Genomic DNA, 20796 nt, shown 5'->3' with positions numbered 1-20796 from the left:
CACGTTTGTGTCTCCTGCACCTTGCAACTGCCTGGCCCTTAGGAAATGCTTCGTTGGATGAATGAGAAAGGAAAGAAGGCAGGGGTCTGAGATGATGCCCAGCTTTCTGACTTGGGCAGCTGGCCAGACGGTGGGGCTGCTCATTGAAAACACAGAATTCAGACAAAGCAGGTTTGGCTGGGACAGGGTAGGGAGGAGACTGGGACGCTGGTCTCAGGCACGTCAAACTGGAAATGCCTCGGCCAGTCCACTCTGTGTCTGTCTAAAGGTCTCCCCAGTGAGGACTTCTCTTGGTCTAACATGATCACTGAGCTGCCATTCGCTCCAGTGAAGGACTCTCCACCAAGGACAGCACCTTCTCTGCGGGGACCCTGGCACCCTTGCCCCCCAACCCTCCTGGGAGGGGAGGGGAGGAGGCAGCAGCTGCCTACCAGGAGGGAGAGACCAGGCTCCCAGAGAGCCCACCACCCGGCGTGCCCCTGACCCCCAGCCCAGACGGTCTTGGCCTGCCTGCTCAGATCCCACTCCTGCCCCAGAAGCGTCAAAACAGACCCCACCCCCAGCCCTCCGGACTCCCTGGGGTGGTTTGGGGGGTGGGGAGGGAGTTAGGTAACAAAGGGGAGGGTGAGGGACGAGAGGAGAAAGGAAGGGGGGCCAAGGGTGGTCAGGGCAGCAGAAGTGGGGAAGGGGGCCGAGGCAGAAGGCGGCTGGAGCCAGATGAGGAGGCCACCCCACACAAGCATGCACCTCAAAGCCCTAAACTTTAGGGTTGACCATAAAATTATGTTGAACAGTTCGTGTTCTTCTCCTCAGAAAAGGGAAGCTCGGGCAGAGCCCCCGGAAAGAGGCCCAGGACAGCACCCCCGGCCCGGGGCGCATCTCAGCCTCTGGGAGTCTCTCTCCTCAAGCCCACCGTGCCCGCCCCGCGGCCCGGACCCCGCGCACCTGAATCTGCTCGAAGGGGATCTCGAAGCTGAAGGACTCGTTGAAGTACGGGTTGAGGGTCTTCTTCTTCACCGTGGTTTTCTTCTTCTTGAGGCGCTTGCCGTTCTGCATCAGGTGGATCTTCACGTAGGGGTCTGCGCGGGGGACAGCCCAGCCCGAGAGGCCCCTCAGCCCCCAGCCCCTGTGAGCACCCCCGGCCAAGGCCAGGCCCTCAGCAAGCCCTAGGGCAGCGGGGTGAGCGTCCAGTTCAGCGGCCAGGAGGCTCGCCTCCAGGACCATGGCTGGGCTGCTGGTCATGGCTGCCTACAGCATTGCGCTGAGGACAGTCCTGAGACTAAGGAAAGAGTGCAGGGCCGCCTGGTGATGCCTGCCATCCCCGGTCCAATCCAGTCCACCTGACGTTGCCTAGGAGAAACTAAGGCCCAGGAAGGGAAACGATCTGCTCAAGGTCACACAGCAGGTGTGTGAGTGCAGGGTTGGCAGCAAGGCATGCTCATCGGAGCCCATATACAGCGCTGATTCTCGGGAAGGGACAGCAGAGGCGGCACGTTCCGCCACCCCACAGACCCTGTGCTCCCCCAGGCCCTTTCCAGGGTAAAGCCAGCAGAGCCCTCCTGCAGGGGTGTCCCAGACTGTGATGGAGAGGCACGTTTTGGGCTGAGCTTCCTACAGTTCCCTGGGAGAAGTAAAATCCTGTCACTCACGCACCTGGGGGATAAAATTTCTCTGATCTTTTCCTCCACGGCCCAAATGCTCAGGAGAGCACAGGGAGGGCGGCACGGAGAGCACAGGGCACCCGTGGAGAAGGGGAGGGGCCGTGGAACCAGATGGTCTGCCCTCAGGACCCACACCTGCTGGGAGGGCCTGTGGGTCCCGGGGTGGGAGAGCGCTCCTCTAATGGTGTGCAGCACCCCTAGGGCTCTGGGCCCTGACCGGTTCGCTGGTGCCACCCAATGGCAGCCAGACGCTCTGCAGGTACCTGAAAGGCCACCCACGTCCATCTTCTTTAGGTTCTTGGCCTCCAGGATGCAAACGGTGAGCTTCCCGGCCGTGGGCACATAGCGCAGGGAGGTGCAGATGTCGCCCAGCTTCTCTGGCTACCGAGAGGGAGAAGTGAGACCCAGGGTCACCTCCACCAGCCCAGTGCCTCTGGCATGGCTGACCCGCATCCTGCCACAACAAGCACAGCAGTGATGTCCTGGCTCCCCCGGTCCCCGGTCCCCCTGTCTGTGATGGCTGAGAGCGCTCTTCAGGTCTGCCCTCGGCGCCTCCTGCTACAGTTCAAAGCCGTGGAGAGGAACAGGTTGGCACCCCAGAGGCCCTGGCTTTGCGGGTGTGTGGAGCCCAGAGTGGATCTGGACTGGCCCCTACCCCAGGTGCCGGTGGGGAGGGAGGGCGTGCACCTAGGGGCTCATGTCCACGGGCACCGAGCATCAGAAGCCTCCTACCACTGAGACCCTGTCAGCCTTGCCACTAGCAGAGTGATTTGTGGCTTTCAAAGCCCATTGCATCTATGTTATTGTCATTGCGTCTATGTTATTGTCATTACAAGTCTTTCATCTCTCCAGAGCAAGGACCATTTGTGAACAATGAGAGGGACTAAGGCTCAGAAAGGGGGATGATTTTCTCAAAGTCCCACAATTCAGCACTGGTGGCAGGATGAGGACCCTCAGCTCCCAGTTCCTAAGGCCTCAGCCAACATCACCCTGCAGAGCCACGCTTCTCTGAGTCAGGCCCCTTGGGCCAGTGCTGACCCCCTGGCCCTGTCCTGGCTCAGATGGGCTGGCCTCTCCTCCCACACAACGTGAGCCCAGGGCAGGAAGGCTGTCCTAAGCATCTCTCCCCTGCCCTCCACCACCACCTGGTACTGTGCTGAGCACATGGTAGGGGCTTGGCCGAGACAAATGACGGGTGCTTGGAAGGGGAAGTGGCTGAAATGAAATGTCTGGTACACAGTAGGTGCTCAATAACCCTTTGGTGAGTGAATGGATGCTGGGGGGCAAGCACCCAAGCTGAGAATCCTTTAGAACAAACGTGGGTTTCCCTTGTGGGTAAACCAAGGCACAGTCATGACTTACTGGGCCAAAGTGACAGCATATTAATAGTGTTTCCTTTACTTGAGCACCTACCAGATGCCAGGTGTTCTACATAGACAGTCAGTCCTCATCCGCGCACAGACACTAAGAAGAGAACCAGGTCTAAAGAGATTAAGCGACATGCCCGGGGCTCACCGCTGGGCGGCGTGGCACTCAGAGCCCAGCTTGGGCGTCTCTGAAGCCGGCCTCTCCCTGTCGTGCCAGGAGACGGCAGCCCAGGCAAGCAGCCACACCCGCCCCCTCCGGCCTGGCCGGCTGTGCCCTCACCTCCTCCTTTTCCCCGCCTTGCAGGTCTCTCCACTCCTCGAGGGGCTGGCCAAGGTCCACGGTGTTCATGGGCACCTTCACCTCCCCGATGATGTCGTGCTTGGAGAAGCGGTCGAAGTCGTAGATGGCCATTACCAGGGTTTTGCCCCCCAGCTCCTGGTACGGCACCTGCAGGGCACAAGCGGGATCAGAGAGGAGCCAGGAGAGCCCGCACATGTCCAGGGGCTGCTGCAGGCAGGTCCCTGGATGCAGGCTCTGGTCCTCTGGCCCACAGGACCCTTGGTGAGTCTGTGGAGACAGAGAGAAGACCTGGGGCTCTGGGGGAGCAGAGTGCATGTGGTGGGAATGGGGGGTCCCAGTCCTGCAGAAGGCAGAGCAGTGACCTTGCATGTCGGTCCACAGCCCAGCCTACCGTTGCTCCAGACGGAGCTGGTTCCAGGACCTTAGCCACATCTGAAGGACCCAGGAAAGGTCTGCTGAATTCAGGTGGAAATGGGATGGGAGAGGGAGCTGGCGTCCTTCCAGCCTCATCACCTTGAAGGTGAAGGTCTCATTGAAGGCAGGGTTCAGTGTCTTCCTGTGGACTTTGGTCTCATATTTCTTCTTCTTGTCTGGAAGAAGGAAGACTTTGACATAAGGGTCCGAGGTGCCTCCCATGTCCAGGGCCGGCAGTTCAGCTGCCTGAAGAACACCGACCGTCAGCTGTGGGGAGAGTAAGGCAGGCGCTGAGTCCCGGGACTGCTCCAACAGGTCCACCCAGGTGCAGCACCTGCCCCGGGCCTGTGGATGCCCGCCCCGAGGCAGGGGCTGGAGTCAGAGAGGAATCCGTCTCCATCTCCATCCCCAGGAGTTTGGAATGACAGGGGGAAGTGAAAGTTGAGAGGGCTTTTGGTGTGCCCAAGACTGGTGGCAGGGCCCACCTGGACCCAGGAGCCCTCCCCAGAGCAGGCTGGTGGCCAAGGCCCAGTGGAGGTCCAGGGGCCCGTGGTGTCCTGCCGTTTCCGGCCTGTCTGCTCCCCAGAAAGGAACAATGCCCACAACCTCGGGGGAGCTGTTTCTAGCTCCCCCCACCCCACCCCCAGCCCTCGGCCCTGTTCCCCGCTTCACCCTCCCACCCCAGCCCTGTACCTGGTTGGCCTGGAAATCATAGTCTAGGGAAAACTGCAGTTTGCCCAGGTTCTCCGGCTCTTTCTCCTCCTCTCCTTCACCTTCTCCCTCTGTCAGGCCTGTCTCTGCATCGTCGTCATCCTGCGGGGGCTGCAGGAGGGGGCATGAGTTAAAAGGAGAGGACACAGCAGCCTGGCTTGGTGCAGGGACAACAGGAAGCCGGCCCCTCTGTGCAGACCCTGCCTCAGAGCTGAGTGTGGGGCGACAGGAGGGAATGTGGCGCTGTCCGGGGGACTTGCTTTCCCACAGCCCCTCGGAGCCCCCAGGCAGCCCCTCGGAGCCCCAGGCTCTGGTCTTGTGTGCCTCTCTCCCTGCAAGGCACAGTGCCGTGAGGCTGGGAACTGCGCCAACTCTCTGCAGCTTCTTGAGGTAGCTGGGGTAGGGGTGCTTCCCTTGGTAGCCCCCTTCCCAATATCTCCCTCAGCTTAGCCCAGGCCTGCCACCGACCACTAGACATACCAGGAGTGCAGTCCATTTAGAGGCAGGGGGAGTCCACAGAGGCGGGAACGGAAGGAAAAAAGTGATGTAAGAGAAAATCCTGAGCTCAGACCCTGAAGTCACAACCACTTGGTGAGACCAGGTTGGGCTACACCCAGGTCACTCTTGAGCATCCCCCGCCCCACACACTGCCGGCTCCCTTGGGGCCCACATACACATGAACGCACATACATGCATGTGCTCACATGCACACACAAGCACTCAGAGGCCATTCTGATCCCCGGCTGACTTCTTGAGATCAGGCCCTTCCTTCCATCCTCTGTATTGATTCCTTGAGCAGAAGATTTCTCCTAGTCACCCCCAGAGCAACCCGGGGGGGGAAGTGAGGCACCTACGGACCTCTGTAAACTCAAAAAGAGAGACTTGGGTATATCAAGGGACCTTTCCAGACTGACCAACCCCAAAAGAGAGGGATAAATAAACCAAATCATTATGTGACATGAAATGGACCCCACATGTCCCTGTCTTGGTGCCTTAGGACCATTATTCCATCTCAGCGCCCACCCCACCGCCAGCTAGACGCCTCCAGGGAGATATTGTCCTTTAGTTCCCTGGCAGGGCCAGTCCAGTGACGTCTTCCTGCTGGGCGGGGGTCTCTCATCCCAACATGGTCCCAGTTGCCTCTTTTGGGGTCAGTGCGCTGTTCTCCTCTGTCTTTTCAAGGATGAACCCGTGCTGACACAAGAACCAGTGCCCCCTTCCCGCTAGCTGATGGGTGGGCAACATTATACTAGAGGTATGGCCAACGGGAGGGCCGTGCAGATTTTTAAGGAGGGAGCCAGTTCAGCTGCAGCACCCAGAAGCCTTTGCTTCACCGGCAGCTCAGGAAGGCCCAGGCGGGCCCCTCCCCGGCGCCAGCCCCTCGCCCACCTGGCCGCCTTTCATGTCTTTCATGTTCATGGTGTTCTTCATGCCTTTGCCTTTCTCCTTCTTGTTCTTCTTCTTCTTGCAGAAGCACTTCTTGCAGATGCAGAGGCAGCAGGTGAGGAGCAGGAGGCCGGCGACCACAGCAATGGCGATCAGCGCCCAGGAGGGTACTGCCCACAGAGAGAAGGCCCTGGGAGTCAGCGGTGCTCCGTCATGCAGCCCCCAGCCCCTGACATGGGCCCAAATGGGTGGAGACTGTGAACCTCCAATGCCCACACTGCATTTTTAAACCGCAGGGCCCTGAGTGATTTGCGTGCATGTTGCATGCTTTGCACACCTTTGCGTCGACACTTTGCTCTTCCCTCAGCCCACTGCTCTGTGGGTCAAGCCGTAACTGAGGGCTAGGAAGCGGGTGTACACAAGGAGGAACGGCAGTTTGACTCTACTGAGTTTTTGACATAGTTTCATCTGTGAAGAACCAGCCCATACTGGAGAGGGTAGGATGGTCCTTAGCAGACCCAGGTGTAGGAAGCCCCCTAGTCTTGAGAGGGCTGACTCAGAGTCAAAAGGCCAAGCTCCTTAAGGACCTAGAAGGCTGGCCTTTGTATAAGTCAACCATTTGGGCAAGGTGGGGCCTGGGCGCTCTCCGTGGTTCTGAAGTGCCGCTTTCCCCGCCCCCGCCCCCCAGTGTGGCTGCTCCCTGTAATCTGTACCTCTGGCATCTCCTATACAGCCTTTTCCAGGAATTCAGAAATGGGGGCTTTTAGTTTCTATCTTCCAAAATAAAGTAGTTACAAAACATGGCTGGAAAACTTGAATAATGATTTTTGTTCCCTTCATTAGTGCAGGACCACACTCCCTCACCACTCCAGAAGGGGCTGCCAAATAATCCAGGCTGGAATCTGGGCATTAAGAAAGAACCCAGCCAGGTACATGGCAGAGGTGTCTCCCACCTCCCTCAGGTGCCCTGCCCGAGGGCCCTTCCTGCCTGCAGCCTTGCCCCTCCCTCCAGCCACTGGGACACTCACGGGGGAGACTGTTGAGCTCATTGAAGAACTTGTCCTTCATACTGGTGAACATGTCCCTGCCGCTCTGGCCAGCACCCCCACTCTCGGTGGAGTTGTCTGCAAGCCCAGCTGCCATCGTGGCGGTGGTGGCCGCAGGAGCCACAATGGGCTCCTGGTTCCTCTTGAAGATGTTCCTCATGGTGGCAGAAAGGATGGCTGAGGATGAGAAGGGGAGGGTGCAGGATGAACACCCCCGAGGCCCAAGTGCAGAAAGCTCTGCCCGGATGACGGGGGAAGCTCTTTAAAAAGTTAAACATTATTAATAATAATCTCTTTATAATTCAAAGATATTTACCATAATATCAACAAGTGTGGTAAAGCAACACTAATAGCCATCATTAAGTTAGTACATATATGCATCAGGCATTGTGCTAGGGACTTTCCATGTATGATCTCATTCAATCCAAACAATAGCCTCATGTTTGATTATTATTATTCCCATTTAACAGGTGCAGAAACAGGTTCAGAGAAGCTAGGCAGTTTTCCTAAGGTCACTTAGCTAGTAAATTCTGAAACTGATGTTTGAACCATCTGGCTTAACTCCAAAGCCTATAAACCCAATCCCTTCATGTTCTCATTTAAATCCAACCACAGGACCCTAGGGTGGCGGCGAGGCTTTACTTAACTGCGGCGGACCCCCTGAGCCTCTCTCCTCTTGACCTACGACGTTCTTTGCCTGGATTCGGCGCCCGTCCCCAGACACCCCTGCTCCCGTCATCGCCCCTCCAGCCCTCCCAGATGCACCATTCAGGGCTTGTTTCAGTCTTTCCTCTAGGAAGATGGTGCCTAAATCTCAATCTGCAGCCCTTTCCCCTGCTGGGCTCCAGGGAGGCCCGCAGCCCCTGGCGCTGGGCTCTGTGTGGCTGCACATTCGCGTTCCTACGTGCTGTGGTGGGCGGGAGGCAGCACGGGCTGGAGGAGAGGTTGACTGTGAACCCCAGGAATGTCCAGCACTTGCCAGAAGACTTGAAACAAACCTCTTCTGAAACTCAATTTCCTCATACAAAAATTGCAGAAAATAATACCTACTTTTCAAAACTGCCTTAAAACTTAAAGAATAAATTTGATTATGTCTGGCACATAGATGACATTCAGCAACTATGGGTTGGGTCTGAATCTGAGAAGTGTTTACTGAGCCCCTGATAGGGTGCCTGGAAGTGGCCTGGGCACCACAGGGGGACCCAAGAGTCACAATGGATGTACACCCCCACCTCAAAGACCTGACAATCCAAGAGCCATGGGATAAGTGAGATAAATCATGGGGAAAAAGGACGAAATCCCTACAGTGGACATCTGAAACTAACACAATATTATTCGTCAATTATACTTTAATATTTTAAACAAAAATAAAAAATAAATCATGGGATAAAATAAACCAACCAAGAATGAAAGAGCTTCACATCCCAGAGGTTCAGGGGCCCTTCAGACCAAGGAATAAAATGGGAAGGCTGCTTCTTAGGACGTCTGCGAGTCCAAGAAAAAGGGACTGGACTTATTTCTGAACCCAGCACAAACCACTGAAAGTTTTTGGGCAGAGGAGTGGCCTCAGTGTTCCAGGTGGGGCTTTGGGGGGCTGGTTCCACAGGGAGCGGAGGAGGTGAGGCTGGGCAGCGCTGGCAGGGGCCAATCCACCCAACCAGCTAGGGAGCGAGGGACCCGGACCAGGGAAGGAATGTAGGGAGGGGTGGAGAGGACAGACGTGAGAGAGACTCCGTCCTCCCTCCCTCCCTTCAACAAACATGCACCCAACTCACAGCGTGCTTCCCTGGCAGAACCTGCCATAAAGTGGATATTAGGTAATTGCATGTAACTGAATGTAAAATTGGAATTGTGAGAAATGCCACAAAGGAGAGATACTTCGTGGTATGAGTTTATATTGGGGCATATTTGCTCTAACCTGGGAGAGCAAAAGGCTTTCCTGAGGAACTGGTGACTGAACTGAGGTCTGAAGGGTGAGTAAGAAGTACTCAGGCTGAGAGGAGAGGAGAAAACAGCTTCAGCAGACGGAACAGCATGTGCAAAGGCCCAGTGGCGGGAAGCAGCGCGGTGAGTACAGAGCCTGGAAGAAGCCCAGAGTGGAGGGCGTTGGGGGAACATGGATCAAGGGGAAGCTGGCAGAAAGGGCCAGGCTGGACTGCACACGTAATTCTACAGGTCACTGCAAGGAGTTTTGTCTTTACCCAAAGAGTAATAGGAGGCTGTTGGAAGATTTTAAGCGTGCAGGTAATGTGTACGAATTCACGTTTTGAAATTTTCAATTCTGCTATAGTGAGTAAAAAAGGGTAGAATGGAGCATGATCTCAGAGGGAAGTGGGAAAGGAGTTGAAAACAGCCCGTGATGAGTGTCCTGTCAACCCAGCTTCTTACATCACATAAGACAGCGTTCCTGGAGGATTAGCAGGGGCATGACATGCGGCTGCTGGGGGTGACAGGTACGGGCATGGGGCTGCAGTAAAGCAGAGGCCTCGGATCGGTGGTTCCCAGGGCCCAGGGCCTGGAGCGCCCTTTTAAATGTATCATCAGGAAAACACGAGGACGAAGCTGCCCAGACGGCAAAGGGATAATGGAGGTGCCTTAGAAGGTGGCTCATGATGAAGGGCGGGTGCGGGGCCGTGGGGCTGATCCAGAGATGGCCCCACCTGCCCAGTTATACAGCCAGTAAGTGGCACCGGAGGCTAGAACCGAAAGGGTCATCCTCAGCCCCTGTCCCGCCCTCACCCCCACATCCAGGGCATCTGCAGACTCCTCACCTGTACCCACCGACTCAGCCACCCCCCACCTCCACCTGGAGCCCCACAGGAGCCACCTATCCGGAAGCTTCCACCCTCCTCTGTTCAGGCTAATCTCTGCAATGCAGCCAGACCAATTTATTTAAATTTCTCCAATGGCTTCTCACACATAGAATAAAATCCCTGCTTGGCCTGGCCCCCCACTAGCTCCCCAGATGCATTCCTGTCGCTTCTGCTCCCAGCCGCTCCGTTCCCGGCTTGGTCGGCTCACCAACTCACCAAACAGAGTCCGAACTCACCAAACAGAGTCCGACCTCACCTCTGCACCCACTTTCCCTCAGCCTGGAAAGCTCTGCCTGCAGAAATCTTGGCCGCCCGGGGGCACCACCGGCCCTTCTCGGCTTCATGTCCCACCGAGGCTCGCCATCCCGGTAACTTTTCCCTGGATTCCTTACATCCCCTTGCGCCTGGGTCTTTTCATGACACTCACCGGCCGAAAACCACCCCTGGAGGAGCCCCACCCCTGATACGGCCTGAGTGTGTGTCCCCCCAAATTCATATATTGAGGTCTAGTGCTCCGTGTGGTGGTGTTTGGCCTGGGGGGCCTTGGGGGGCAACGGAGTCTTGAGAGGGGAGCCCTCCTGATGGGTTAGTGCTCCATAAGAAGGCCTGAGCAGGGGAGGACCCGAGGAGCAGCGCCACCTGCAGGCGGGAAGAGGGTCCCCGAGAACCTGACCGCCCTGGCACCTGATCGCAGCCTTCAGAACCGTGAGGGGCACGCTTCTGTCACTGACAAGCTGCCGGTTTATGGGGTTTTGTCAGAGCAGCCCGAGCTGACTAGGACACCCACTACCAGCTTTGTCCTCTCCAGGGTCACTCCGAGACCACTGCGCACGGCTGGGCACCCGGAAGGGCAGCTGGAAACCCGATAGAGCCGCCGTCATCCAGCCCCCCAACACTGCACAGGACCCCTCACATACGCCCCCCGCACCTCACCCTGCTCCCTTCCCAGTGGACGCCCTGAACCTTCCATTTCCCCAGACCCCTGGCTTCCCCACACCTGCCCCACCCGCTAGCCTATTACTAGAAGCCACAGGAGAGAAATCTCTCAAAGGCGCCCCTGCCAGGCCAAACCACAGACCTGCGTGCACAGGACCCAGTCTCTCCTCCTGCCCTCTGCCTGGCCCAGAGCCTTCCTCCTGCTGAGGCCAGTCCCCCTGCCTGGAGGGACCCCCCGACCTCGTCAGGAAGCCTCTTCGGCCCCTGGGCTCTTTCTCATGCCCACCTTTCCCCTTTGCTCTGCTGAACGGTTCCCATTTTCAAACACCGTGAGCCAAGCCATGAAGACCCCCCGCCCCTCTCCCCCGCCCCCTCAGTCCCCCCTCCCTGGGGCCGCACCCCCCACCCAGCCTCTGTGCCCTCCCTCCTCCCTCCACTGCGGAGTCAGCCCCTTCACCCCACTGAGATGGCTCCTTGTAAGGTCCGGGGTGTCCACGAGGTCACTGAACCCACTGGGCCTCTCACAGCGGTGGCCCTTCACCTCCCTCAGCCGTCTTCACCCTGACTGCTCCCTCCTCCCCTTGAAGGTCACGCCTGGACAGTCATCACAATTCTGATGAAGGCTGCAGTGGCCTCAAGGTTTGCGCTTGAGCCTCCCCTCAAGGAGCCCCGCCCAGGGGTCTCTTCCACAGCCTGGTCTCAGCAGGACCTCCCCTCTGATGACTGTCACAGCCCCTGGCCCCTGAGTCCCAGCACAGAGGCCCAGGGGCCCCTGGCGTATCCGCCCGCCCCTGCATTCACCCTCGCTGGCCGCCAGGCAGTTCTGCACACACACCTAAGCAACCTTCTAAACTGCAAACCTGATGGTGCCACTGCTGTTAAAGGCCATGCAGGGGTTCAGGCTGCAGCCGCAGCCGTGGCCCGCCAGGCCCCTGTGCTCTGTGCCCAGCACCACTTCATCTTTCCCTCCCCTGAGTCTCTCACACAACCCTTGCTTTCTTTTCTCCCTTCTAATAGAGAATGGTATGCCCTCCCCGACACACGCACACATACGCACGTCAGGGTGTGCTCTGCCCCCGCCACAGCTTCACTGAGTCGATGCCTGCATAGCTTTCTTGGCTAAACTCAAACACCACCTCAAGGAAGGCTTCCTGGACCCACCACATCTCCCACCCCAGGTCCCAGGTCAAGAACCCGGCCGATGCTCTCGCCATGCTCTGTCCTCAACCCCACAGCACTAACAGCTTGTGACTAAGCAGACGCCCCACACTCAACCGCCTGCATACTCTCCTGGGCTGCCTTTGTGCTGCAACAGCTGAGTCGAATAGCTGCGACAGAGACTGGACGGCCTGCAAAGCCTGAAATATTTACCACCTGGTCCCATAGAGGAAAACTTCACCCACCCTGCCCTCGCACAAATCATACTACTGGCATATGACAGGCATTCAATAGACACACAGTACGTGAGTGAAAAAATGCATGAGCAGGACACAGATTCTCAGATCACATTACATCATTTCACAGATGATAGAGAAGCCCATCCTTCCAGGGTCACCAGTGCGTCAGCGTCTGACTCCAAGACCAGGGCTATTTCCACGAGGCATGCTGAGTCTCAGCACCACTGATGCAGTGGCCACCAGGCCGGGTCCGGGGGCTCCCACCCAAGGATAGACGCAGGAACCGAGGCCTGGTGAGCGTGTGCATGCGTGCACGTGAGCATGGGTTTGATGAGACTCTGAAGCCAGCCCAGGGAAGAGGGGCGCTGTCCCCTCCTAAGCACTGCCCACCCTCCCAATCCTCGTGCAGCCTCGGGCTACGGAGAGGCAGTCTTGTTCCCTTAGGAGCCCTTTCACCTTGGGTAGTCTCCTCTGCCTCTCTGAGCATTAGACTTCTCACCTGTCCAATGGGGTCTGGCTCCTGCTGCCCTACGTGTGGCTGGAATTAGATGAGATGGTGCAGAACCTGCCAGGAGCACTGAGCAGTGTTCCTTATTTTCCCAGGCTGCACCCTGGGAGTTGCATTTCCATTTCCCTCCAGCACACTTCCTCTGATGGGACTCAAGAACCCTTTGTCACCTAGCTGTATCTTTTCTAGAGTTGAAGGAGTTAAAAAATATAAAAAGAGACTGTGGAAAGCAGAAAGCAGTATGGAAGTTCCTCAAAAAACTAAAAATAGGAATACTATTTCACCCAGTAATTCCACTCCTAGGAATTTACCCAAAGAAAAAAAAACCCTGATTTGAAAAGATATGTGCACCCCTGTGTTTATCACCACCCTGTTTGCAACAGCCAAGATATGGAAGCAACCTGAGTGTCCGTCAGTAGATGAATGGATAAAGAAGATGCGGTACATATACACAATGGAATATTATTCAGCCATGAAAAGGAAATAAATCCTTCCATTTGCAATAACATGGATGGATCTAGAGGGTATTATGCTCAGTGAAATAAACCAGGTGGAGAAAGACAAATACTATATGATTTCACTTATTTGTGGAATATAAAAACAAAGCAAAACAGAAGGAACAAAACAGCATTAGACTCAAAGACACCGAGAAGTGACTAGTGGTTACCAAGGGGGGAAGCTGTTGAACCACTGTGATGTACACTTGATAAAATTTTTTAAAAAGAAAGTAAAAAATACACATATATGAAAAGAGAGAAAGCAGGCCACTCCCTCTTATTCCAGACCCAAGGTCCCCTCTGTGTCCTGCTCCAGGTCTGTGGGCTCCTCAAAACTGCCTCAGGAGGCCTTCTGGGGCCTGCCCTTCATGGAGGCTTCCTGTCCGGACAAGGAAGATAAGAGGTTCCCAGCCGGGCTCCTATTTCCCTCTTGCCCCTCCGAGTTGATTTTCAGCCCCAACATCCTATTATTAAAACAAAAACTCCCCAGTGGCTCCTCATGCCCCTCAAAGCAGAGTCCTTACCCAGCCTCTAGGCCCTGCCTGCCTTGCCCAGGCCCTCCCCCTCTCCTGAGGTCCCCCCCTTTCACCCCAGCCACCCCGCTGGCCTCCCTGCAGATCTCCTCATACACCGGGCACCCTCTTAGCCCAGAGCCTCGGCACCTGCTGTTCCCTTGCCTGAGATGCTCTTCCCCACGGATTCCACGCGGCTCACATCTTCGGCTTGATGACTGTATTTCTAAATCGCAGCACCCCTACCACCCACTGGCACCTCTTCCCCCGCTGTTTATTTTTCTCTAAGCACTTACCACCGATTGACACGCTCTATATTTTATCGAGGTTACTGGTCTCCCCTCACTAGAGTCAGAGTCCCGTGAATGCAGGGGGCCTGGGCACAAAGTGGGTGCTTGATGAATACACGGTGAGGAACGCACGGGTCAGAGGCCCCTTGTAACTACACGTCTGCCTCTTAGGCTCTGCGCAGCAACACATGTGATGTCAGCAACCGTTTCTGCAGCATGCATGCGTTTATAAAACAATGTTTTCCCTTCGGATATGCCTGAAGGGTGGGTATTGGCATCCCTGCTTATTCTACCAGAAGCTAAGGACACAAAGATCCTGGAGACCCGGCCCCCGAGTTCAAGACTCCTGCAGGGAAGGAGAGGGCAGGGAAGTGACCCTGCGCGGCCCGACCTCCCCACACGCACGGCGGGCGGCAGGCAGGGCACTGCCCTGTCCCCGCAGCGCAGCTGGCGCCTCGGCCGGCGGAATGCCCCTCTCCTGGAAGCAGGGTTTCTGAGTCTGAGTGGGGACAGCAAGAGGGAAAAGCCCCGTCCCCAGGGGTTCACAGCTGCCGGGCCTTGCTCACAGCTCCGGCGGCAGTCCTGGGGAAGGCAGCCGGCTGGAAGGGCTGAAAATGACAAACGAACTGGGGCGCCAGGGGCCCCCAGGACGGAGTGAACTCCGGTCTGGCCAGAATCGCCGAGCAGTCATGAAAAGCATGAAATAGCGCGATTAGGCAGAGCCGGCCGGCAGGCCCTGCGGGGGCTGAGCAGGCAGGCTGCGGGCTGCACGGAGGTGCCCGCTCCTGGCCTGCAGGGCTGGGGGTCACGGTGGGAAGGGGGAGGGGCCTAAGTGGCCATCAGGGAGCAGGGGAAGGGTCTCATTCCTGAGGAGCCCCGGAGAGCTGGTGAGGACGCAGGGCCTCGAAACCTGGTTCGGTTGTTGGGAGCGCAGCCCAGGAACCTGCGTTGAGCAAGCACCCTAGTTCCCTCGTGCGATGGTCACCGGGCACGCTTGGGAAAACGGGGTTCCACGTAATCCGGAAAGACTTGCCAGAGGAGGGGAAGTAAAGGCCGTTGGGAGTAACATGAATTTCCAGAGGCTGTGCGGACCTGGATGGCGCCCCGCCCTTGCTTCCACCCAGGCTGCCGGAGGGAGCCGCACGCACCGCAGGCTCAGAGCGCCTCCTGCAGGCCGCCGGGGGCGGGGGGCCCACGCCAGCCCACCCCGGGATCAGGCAGGCTCCCCGCAGCCAGGTGCCCTGCTCTCCGCGCCCGCATAAAGGCTCCAGCCTCAATCTGCCTGCGTCTGCGCCTGCTGCTCTGCCGCTCGCTCCCAGGGCCTCTGGGGCAGCTCAGGGGGGCAGCTGAGAGTGCCAGGGAACGGGTAGCCAAGGGGAAGGAGAACCCACCCAAGTGCTGCCTACCCCCCACAACCCCCCGTCCATCTGTCTGTCCATCCAGGATGGCCGCTTGGCGGCTGTGACCATCTCCTCCCCACAGCCCCAGGCTCTGCCTGTCTCCTCCAGGGAAGTCAGCCCCACCCTGGGGTGCAGCCGCCACTGGCGGGCCCACCTGCGCACGCCCTCGCCGCACCCCCGCTCACCTCCCTCCCAAGCCTGCAGCCAACCTGTGAGAAGCAGGAAAGCGGCCTTTCATCAAGCCTGGATACCTCGGGTGACGGGGGTTTGGGTGGCTGGGCCCGCAAGGTGCCGGGCGTGGACTGCGAGGTGCTGCCCCCTGAGGCTCCCAGGGGTGTCTCTGAAGCACTGGTGAGCTGCCTCTGGCCCCCTCTGCCAGGGGCAGCGGCTGTTTGTCCTGGGGTGGGTGGGATGTGGGTGGGATGTCAGGGAGGCAGTGATGTGGCTGACTTATCCTTTTTCTTGTCTTCCCTGTTTTTCTGTCACGCAGGACCAAAACAAAGCAGGGCTGTGGGGAGGGTATTAAGAGGGCTGTGCGGGTTAAGGAGGTGTGGGTGCCCAGGATGGAGCGGCCGCCCCTTCCTCAGCCCCCACCTCTCTGTGGGTTCTGTCTTCCCTTGACTGCAAGCACCCAGAGGTGCTCAGGGCCCGGCTGCAGTGCTTGCGTCTAGAACAAAGGGAGCGTCCATCGCCCACAGGTGGGAGGCGGTGTGACACGGTCCTGTGCGCACGCCCGTCCCCAGAGGTTCTAGGGTGCCCTGAGTTTAAGGCCTTGCTCTGCTCCTGGTCAGTGCATGTGGGAACATCAAGGAAAGCTGAGCAACAATGTCCGGAGCTCGGCTCTTTGGATGTAGGTACGGAATGATCTGGAGAGAGTGCCAACCAAAAATTCAGTGTGCGCAGGAGTAGGCATGACATCTGCGGGGAAGGGGGGAGATGTGGATATATGTGTTTATATCTGTGCATATATGTATGAGTGCATATATATGTGTATATGTATATACCTGTATATGTGTGTTTATATATGTATATATGTGCATGTATGCATATGCATGTATATGTGCATATATGTTATGTGTGTATGTATAGGTGTGTGTGTGCATGTATGTACTTATGTGTGTGTATGTGTACATATATGCTTATATATTCATGGACTGGCTCTGGAAGGGTGCCTAAGGAGTTGGTGACAGTAGTCACTGTTTCTGGGGAGGGAGTTAGAAAGGAGGGGCTGGCAAATACCTCACTGTGCGCCCTTCTGTATGGTCTGGATCTGGAATCACGCGGCTGTTTCTGGCTGTCCCCTCCCACTGCAGGGAACGGCGGAACCAGGAGCTGGATTCCCAGCCTTGCAACAGAGAGAACAGACAAGGGTGTTGTGCAGCTCCCCAGGGCTCCCCCAGCCTGCACAGTGCTGGGAGACACGTGCAGAGACCACCCTGGGCCCTCACCCTGCTTCTCCTCTGCCCTCAAGTGGCTCAGGAGCTCTGAAGGCCCACTTGGTCCTCCAGCTGGCTTCTGGGCCCCCTTGTATCCTCCCAGATGAGACTCCCCACAAAATGGGATCCTGACCCCACATCAAAGACCAGCAGTTCCCATCCCATCTCCCACCAAAAGCACATGTGCACACACACTCCGTACACACTCCCCATCAAATGTCACCCCAAACCAACCAGATATGATCTGAGGCCCAGGGGCTTCTGTGGACTTCGCGCTCAGGCCCGGCCTCCATCACTGCGGATAATGGAAAGCTGACTGACACGACTCGTTCCATCTTTCCCAAGGTGGCATTTGCAGAGCCAAAATAATGAGACGGAAATAGGTTAACCGGCAAGATGCCTCTAACTGAAGCTGGCAGGCTAAAAATGATCCATACTTAAGGATACATTTATATCTTTGTTTTTTGTACCAGTACTCCGGTCCGACATTCGGTCTGGGAGGCACAGGATAAAGTTTTAATGAATTAATATTCTACCTCATTTTGAAAACAAGTTACCCATTTCTGTGAGTTTCTTGTGCGCCAAGGCCTGATGTGCCTCCGTGGGCTCAAGGCCGTGCAGCCTTCCACCTGCACCTGCACCTCAGAGCAAGGGTACTGCTGCCGCTCATATACAGAAGGTTCCCACTGCCGCTCGTATACAGAAGCAGAGCCTGTTCTTAACCGGCTCTGGGGAAGCCACCCACTCCGGAGCTCCTGAGAGTTGGAAAGTCCTTCCCTGTGTCTAACTTCAATCCCTCTTGCTGCAATGGTGCTCATGTCCCTTCTCTTGTCTCTAGGCTGAGAACTGCAAGTCCCCTGCCACCTGCGGAGAGGCCCAGGGCGGAGGCCAAGGCCCTGGAGCTCGGAATGTAATGGCTAGGGAGGGAGTCACTCCACCGATCAATGGCTGTGTATGACCTTGGCATCCCTGAGCTTCTGCTTGCACACCCCACATCCATAAGTGAGGGTTAACCATCCTTTCTCTGCTGGCGTGTGATGATCAAAGGAGAGGGTGCCTGTGTTGGTCCCTCACATCTGCACAGACCAGTTCTCTCTGAACCTAGACAGCAGGCATGGATATCCTTAAATCACAGATAAATAAATCCCTGGATTGTGAGAACTGAGGGAACCTCACAGACACCACAGTCCAAAGCCTTTGTCTGAAAAGTAAAGAAACTGAAGCCCCAAAGGGACACGAGTCATCTCACATCACACAAATCCCACGGCTAAAGGGTGGCAGAGATGCACGAGCTGTCAAGTCCTCCACTCTTTGCTCAGGTTGGGCCCCCAGCCCCCAGCAAGCCCCATGGCCCCATTTCCAGCCTGGCTAACTTACAATGTGCAAGGGAGTCCGTGGTGAGGGAACAGGGCCCCCTAGTCAGGCTGGACCCCTGGGCACCACCTGCCACCCCAGCCAGGAGCAAACTTGAACCAAGACAGAGCAGCCCCCGCCCCATGGTGGGAAGAGGAGCCCCCCGCCTGGTGGGGAGAGGCGCGGGGCCCAGCCTTCCTGGAGGGAAAGGGAGCCCCGTGCAGCACGCTCAGCAGAGAGCGATGCTGCTGAGACACCACGCCCGCCCGGAGCAGCCTGCATGGGCTCCAGCTGCCGCCAGCCCGGGGGTTCCCTCCACCACCACCACCCCTGATTCTCTGCATCCCCACTGCCTCCCAGGACTGAGTCCTGAGCCTCTGCCCAAAGCCCCCCACTGCCCAGCACCCTAAATGTCTTCCACACGCACAGGCAGCTGGGTGGGGAAGCATCCTCCATGGATGGGTGTCAGGACGCTCGAGAGCAGGCTGGGAGCAGTGGGGGACCCTGGCTGGGTGACTGAGGGGAGACACAGGAAGCCCGGGGGGCCAACAGGCCCCAGGCTGCCTGAAGCAGGTTAGGGCAGTGTGGTGGGAGCACCAGCTGGGCCCTGGGGCCTGCCCCCCGGCATGTCGTGGGGCCTTGGGGGACCCAAGTTGGCAGGTGCTGTGAGCTGGGAGCATCTCCCCTGCTCAGGCTCCGGAGCAGGCTTTCAGCAGCGTCGGTGGAAGCGTTTCCTGGGAGGAAGCCTGGTGGCCTGGCGGTGATCATCCGACACAAATCGGTAGGATCGTTGCTCCGCCACATGTGAGACGCACTGTACCTCCCAACACAGTCCGCTGTTATCCTTCATGCCAGATGCACATCTTCATTTTGAGCTAAAAACCATTAAAAATTGATGCATCTTCTTCCTGACTAAACGTTACAAGCTTTGAACACACGAGCTCTGCTAAGAACCACACCACAAGGGACCGGAGGTTAGAGGTTTGGGCTGAAAGCAAATGCCTTTTAACGTGTGAGAGAGAGAGAAAATGTGTGTGCGTGTGCGGGTGTGTGTGTGTGACTGTGCAGGTGCGTGTGCAGGTGTGAGTGTGCATGTGTTCGGGTGTGCGTGTGTGGGTGTGCCGGTATGTGAGTGTGTGCGCATGTGCAGATGAGTCGCACATGTGAGGGTGTGTGCATGTGCGAGTATAAGTGTGCGGTGTGAGTGACTACAGGCGTGAGTGGGGGGGGACGCCTGAGTGTGTGTGAGCGTGCAGGTGTGCGTGTGTGCAGCTGAGTTGCATGTGTGTGAGTGTGTGTGCATGTGAGTATGAGTGTGCGGGTGTGTGCATGTGCAGGTGTGAGTGTGCAGGTGTGGGTGAGAGCATGGCCTGTGCGTTGCTGGCAGGCTGAGGAGGGGAGAAGCAGGCAGGGGCAGGGAGCTGGATGGCTGCCAGGTGCCCTTGATCTCTCTAAGGAAAAGCCTCCTCCCAGTTCCCACCTCCTCCCTGGGACCTGGCTTGGGGCGCCCCCTGCTGTCCCCCCGGGAGCCTGCAGCCTGCCGCAGGCCCCCATCCACCCCGCAGAGAGACCCCCTCAGAGCCAGGAGCCCAGCCCAGGCCGACTGCCTCCCTGGCCCGCGTCAACGCTCACAACCTGGAAAGGAGGAGAAGGGCAGCCAGCGGGAGGCTGCCGGCGCGGGGAGGCTCCATTAGCTGGGTGATGGCGCAGAGCAGCTGCAGCGGGGTTCGCAGCCGGCAGCCCTGGGAAGGGGGCCCAGTGAGACGGGCACGGCCACTGAAGGACCTTGACCGGGCGGGCACCCCCTACAGGCTCTGCACGTGTGCGCACTCGTGCTTGTGAGTGCCCACATGTGAATGTGTCCAGGAGGCAGGGGTGACATCTAAGGTCCCCGGACTTGGATGTGAGGGGGGCACTCAGCATGGATCACCTCACAGAACCACAGGGCCTGAGTTGGGAGGGTCCAGCTCCCCTGGGGCATCACTGTCATCTCTCGCTGTCCCTCAGGTGAGGCGACCCTGTGCCTTCAAAGGTGACATGAGGTCCGGCGCCTGAAGGAGGCATCAGGAGGCCTGGCGTCTCTCCCTTTCTGTCCTGTGTTGGAAGGTACAGTGCATTCACATGTGTCTTTCCTCCCTTTGCGAAGCGTCTTTACATCTCCCAGGGTTTAAGACATGACCTTCTGAGACGCCTGGAGGCTTGAACCCCCGAGGAGGAGCACACGCAGGGTGGTGGGGCAGCAACCAGGGCGTGGACTCGGAACACAGTCTGGGTTCAAATCTGACACTTACCAGCTAGGCACCGGGAGATACCACTTCCTCAGTCACCAGTGGGGCGAGGTGCCTGTCACTCGGGGTGTTGTGGCTGTTAAATAAGCCTCACGTTCCAGGGCAGAGTGGACCCTAAATACACATGCGTTTCCTTTCCTCAGGCGGCCTGTCAGCGGGGCGGGCTGCTCCCACACTGACCCCACACCCAGGTCAGGCCGCATGTGCCCAGGATGATGGCTGACGCACCAGCCAAGCCAGGGACACTGAGTGCCAGTCCGGCTGTCCCGGAGGTGAGGGGAGCGGCGGCGGGCACACGCTGGGCGGGCGCAGGGTCTCCTCATGGCCCTGTGCCCCTCTCACAGACACATCACTGCTGCGGAAACCAGTGACTGCGATTGGCTCAGCTTCTGCAGGGCCATAAGGGCTGCAAGGTGCCTCTCTGCCTCTGCGTCTCCTGCCAGGCCCCACCAGGCCTGTCCCCAGGAGCAGCCTGGCTGC

General features: G+C 57.7%; 1 protein-coding gene across 4 annotated transcripts in view; it reads right to left on the bottom strand.

Annotated features, from left to right (window-relative positions):
* Positions 1-20796, bottom strand: part of SYT2 (synaptotagmin 2) — a 101684-nt gene that overhangs the window by 7719 nt on the left and 73169 nt on the right. For 2 of the 4 annotated variants that reach the window (XM_073217138.1, XM_073217137.1), the window contains exons 2-8: positions 6869-7063; positions 5844-6010; positions 4437-4565; positions 3843-4010; positions 3309-3476; positions 1925-2042; positions 946-1079 (exon numbers count right to left, since the gene is read on the bottom strand). In XM_073217138.1, coding sequence (XP_073073239.1) covers positions 946-1079; positions 1925-2042; positions 3309-3476; positions 3843-4010; positions 4437-4565; positions 5844-6010; positions 6869-7046 — 1062 coding nt within the window. In that variant the 5' untranslated portion in view covers positions 7047-7063. Of the gene's footprint in view, positions 1-945; positions 1080-1924; positions 2043-3308; positions 3477-3842; positions 4011-4436; positions 4566-5843; positions 6011-6868; positions 7064-16478; positions 16529-20796 lie in introns of those variants that run through there. The other 2 variants (XM_073217139.1, XM_037015369.2) reach the window with 2 other exon arrangements.

The sequence above is a fragment of the Manis javanica genome, chromosome 11 (assembly GCF_040802235.1).
Source record: "Manis javanica isolate MJ-LG chromosome 11, MJ_LKY, whole genome shotgun sequence".
Taxonomy (NCBI): domain Eukaryota; kingdom Metazoa; phylum Chordata; class Mammalia; order Pholidota; family Manidae; genus Manis; species Manis javanica.
The sequence above is the reverse complement of the archived record's forward strand: the minus strand, read 5'-3'. Positions and strand labels throughout refer to the sequence as shown.